Source organism: Triticum urartu, chromosome 1A (genome assembly GCF_056163025.1).
Source record: "Triticum urartu cultivar PI428250 chromosome 1A, HENAU_Tu73, whole genome shotgun sequence".
Classification (NCBI taxonomy): domain Eukaryota; kingdom Viridiplantae; phylum Streptophyta; class Magnoliopsida; order Poales; family Poaceae; genus Triticum; species Triticum urartu.
In genome coordinates this window covers 101,031,199-101,034,133 of record NC_141873.1, presented here as the reverse complement: position 1 = coordinate 101,034,133, position 2,935 = coordinate 101,031,199, and the positions used below count along the sequence as shown (strand labels likewise).

Here is a 2,935-nt window from a genome sequence, read left to right as displayed (position 1 = left end):
GGACGGTGCGCTACGCCCATGTCGGAGCCTGGGGCTCAATGGCAAGGACTAAAGTCTCATCTTCGGCCGTAGGGGTAGCTGCCTCTATGGTCAGGGCTTGGGGCCCTGCCGGAGGTTGCTGCCCCCTGGCAAGCTTGGGGCACCCGGCAACGTCCTTGCCGGTGGCTCCTGGGAGCTCAACAGGAAAGTACTTGTCGGGGCTCCCTTCCTTCACTTGTTTTGTCCTGCTGATGGCTCAACGGATGGCTGGGTTAATTGAAGCACAAAGGTACCTGGTTCCACAGGCAACTTGAGGGCAGCGCATTTCGACAAGTCATCGGCATTGTTGTTCTCTGCTCAGGGAACATGCTCTGCTTCTTGACTGTCAAAACGCTCTTCCAACTTCCTCACCTCACCCACATAGGCCTCCATCAACGAGCTCTGGTAATCCATGTTAACTTGCTTGACGACGAGCTGCGAATCACCTCTCATGATGAGCTTCCTGATTTCGAGGTCTGTCGTGATCCTGAGACCGGCAAGCAATCCCTCGTACTCCGCCGTGTTGTTTGTTGATTTTTCCCGAGGAAAGTGCATCTGGACTACGTACTTGAGGCACTCTCCGGTGGGTGCGAAAAGCAGCACGCTGGCACCAGCACCTTGCAGCGAGAAAGATCCATCAAAGTACATGATCCAATCATGGCTCGTCTCCTTACCGGGAAGGGTGGTCTCTCGAATCTCTTCGTCGGGCGTTGAGGTCCATTCTACTATGAACTCTGCTAAGGCTCGGCTCTTGATTGTTGAAGTACTTTCAAACTTGAGGCCAAAGCTCGACAGTTCCAAAGCCCACTCCACAATCCTCCCCGTTGCATCCGGGTTGTGCAAGATTCGTTGCAAAGGGAGGCGGGTGACGACGATGATCTCATGCACTTGGAAATAGTTACACGGCTTTCTCGAGGCCATGAGGAGGCTGAAAAGTAGCTTATGTATACCAGAATATCTTGATCTAGCCCCCTGCAAGAGGGAACTCACAAAATAAACTAGGTGCTGCATCACCTTCTTTTTCTGTTCGGCTTCGCCCACTTGCGCAGACTCTGTCTTGCCGGGACCAGGCTCTGTCGGGGGTTCCGCCCTGCCGGCATCAGGCCCTGCCAGGGAGAGCTACGGCCCATTACCCGACGGCTCTGCCACCGCCACTACTTCTTCCTCAAATTCTCTCTGTGCCACCAGCGCAACACTGACCACTTGATTCGTTGCCGCTAGATACAGCAGCAACGGCTCTTGTGGTTTAGGCGCAACTAGTATTGGCATGGAGGAGAGGTACCTCTTCAAATCTTGCAGCGCTGCCTCTGCCTTCGGAGTCCATTTCATTGGACCCACCTTTTTCAAAACTTTGAAAAATGGGAGGGCGCACTCAGCAGATTTGGAGATGAACCTACTTAGAGCAGCAACGCAGCCGGCGAGCCTACGGACGTCTTTGACTCGTCTTGGCGCCTCAATCTACTCAATAGCTTTGATCTTGTCGGGATTTGCTTCGATTCTGCATTGAGACACAAAGAACCCAAGAAGTTTGCCGGATGGGATGCCGAACACGCACTTCTCTGGGTTGAGCTTGAGGTTGATCTTGCGCAGGTTGGCAAATGTTTCCTCTAGATCCTGCACGAGCGTGGCCCTGTCCTCGGTTTTGACCACTATATCATCCATATAAGCTTCCATATTTCTAAGCAGATGGGGCTCAAAACCAATTTGGACTGCTTGGGCGAATGTCGAACTAGCGCTCTTCAACCCGAAAGGCATCCGCACAAAATAGTACGCACCACATGGGGTGATGAACGCGGTCTTTTCCTCGTCTTCCTTCATCATAGAGATCTAGTGGTATCCTGAGTAGGCGTCGATGAATGACACCAGGTCACACCCGGCAGTGGATTCCACTATCTGGTCAATGCGTGGCAGAGGGAAAGGATCCTTTGTATAGGCTTTATTGATATATGTATAGTCGATACACAGCCTCCATTTCCCATTTGCCTTACGCACTACCACTGGGTTGGCCAACCACGTGGGGTGGAGCACTCCTCGGACCAAGCCTGCCGCCTCCAACTTTCCTGATCTCCTCGATGATGAGCTCTTGTCGCTCCAAAGCTTGCTTTCTGACCTTCTGCTTGACGGGCCGCGCATGGGGACAGACAACAATGTGGTGCTCAATCACCTCCCTGGGAACGCCGAGGATGTCAGATGCTTTCCATGCAAACACGTCGACATTCGCCCGCAGGAAGGCGACAAGCGCGCTTTCCTATTTGCTGTCAAGGGTGGAGCTTATGGTAAAAGCTCCACTCGTGCCATCCTCCTTAACGGGCACCTTATTGGTTTCTGGTGGGACCTCTTGCTTCCGCTGGTGGAACTTTCTGGCACATCCCCAACGGGAACGCAGTGCTCCGAAGAGGCACGTTTGCTGGAGGAGGTGCGGGAGTCCTTGCCGGGGTCAGAAGTCTTGCCGGAAGGGGCCTTGCCAGCAGGGGCAGAGGCCTTGCCGGCTTTCTTCCCTCCCGGGATCTCAGCGGTAGGAACAAGTGCCTTGGCGGCAGCTGCTGCAACTACCTCCCAGTAGAGTTGGTCAGCGCAGACGAGCGTGTCTTTCTTGTCGGAGGGGACGGTGATGATGCTCATTGGCCTGGGCATCTTCAACATGTTGTAGGCGTAATGTGATGCCGCCATAAACTTGGCCAGCGCTGGGCGGCCAAGGATCCCATTATAGGGCAAGGGGATCTTGGCAATGTCAAAAACAATATTCTCCGTCCTATGGTTTAGCTCTCCCCCAAATGTAATGGGCAACGTGATCTTACCCTTTGGCTGACTCCTCCCTGGGTTGACCCCTTGAAACATGCCCGTCTCCTCAAGATCTCCATCGGAGATCTGCAGCCTCTCGATCACGGCAGGCAAGGTCAAGTTCAGACCGGCCCCA

The 2,935-nt window shown here is 53.9% G+C and overlaps 1 protein-coding gene across 1 annotated transcript; it reads right to left on the bottom strand.

Moving 5' to 3' along the window:
* Positions 1-336: 336 nt before the first annotated feature.
* LOC147990242 (uncharacterized) lies at positions 337-666 on the bottom strand. The gene has a single exon (XM_087537656.1). The coding sequence runs from the start codon at positions 664-666 to the stop codon at positions 337-339; it is 330 nt and encodes a 109-aa protein (XP_087393782.1).
* Positions 667-2,935: the final 2,269 nt, after the last annotated feature.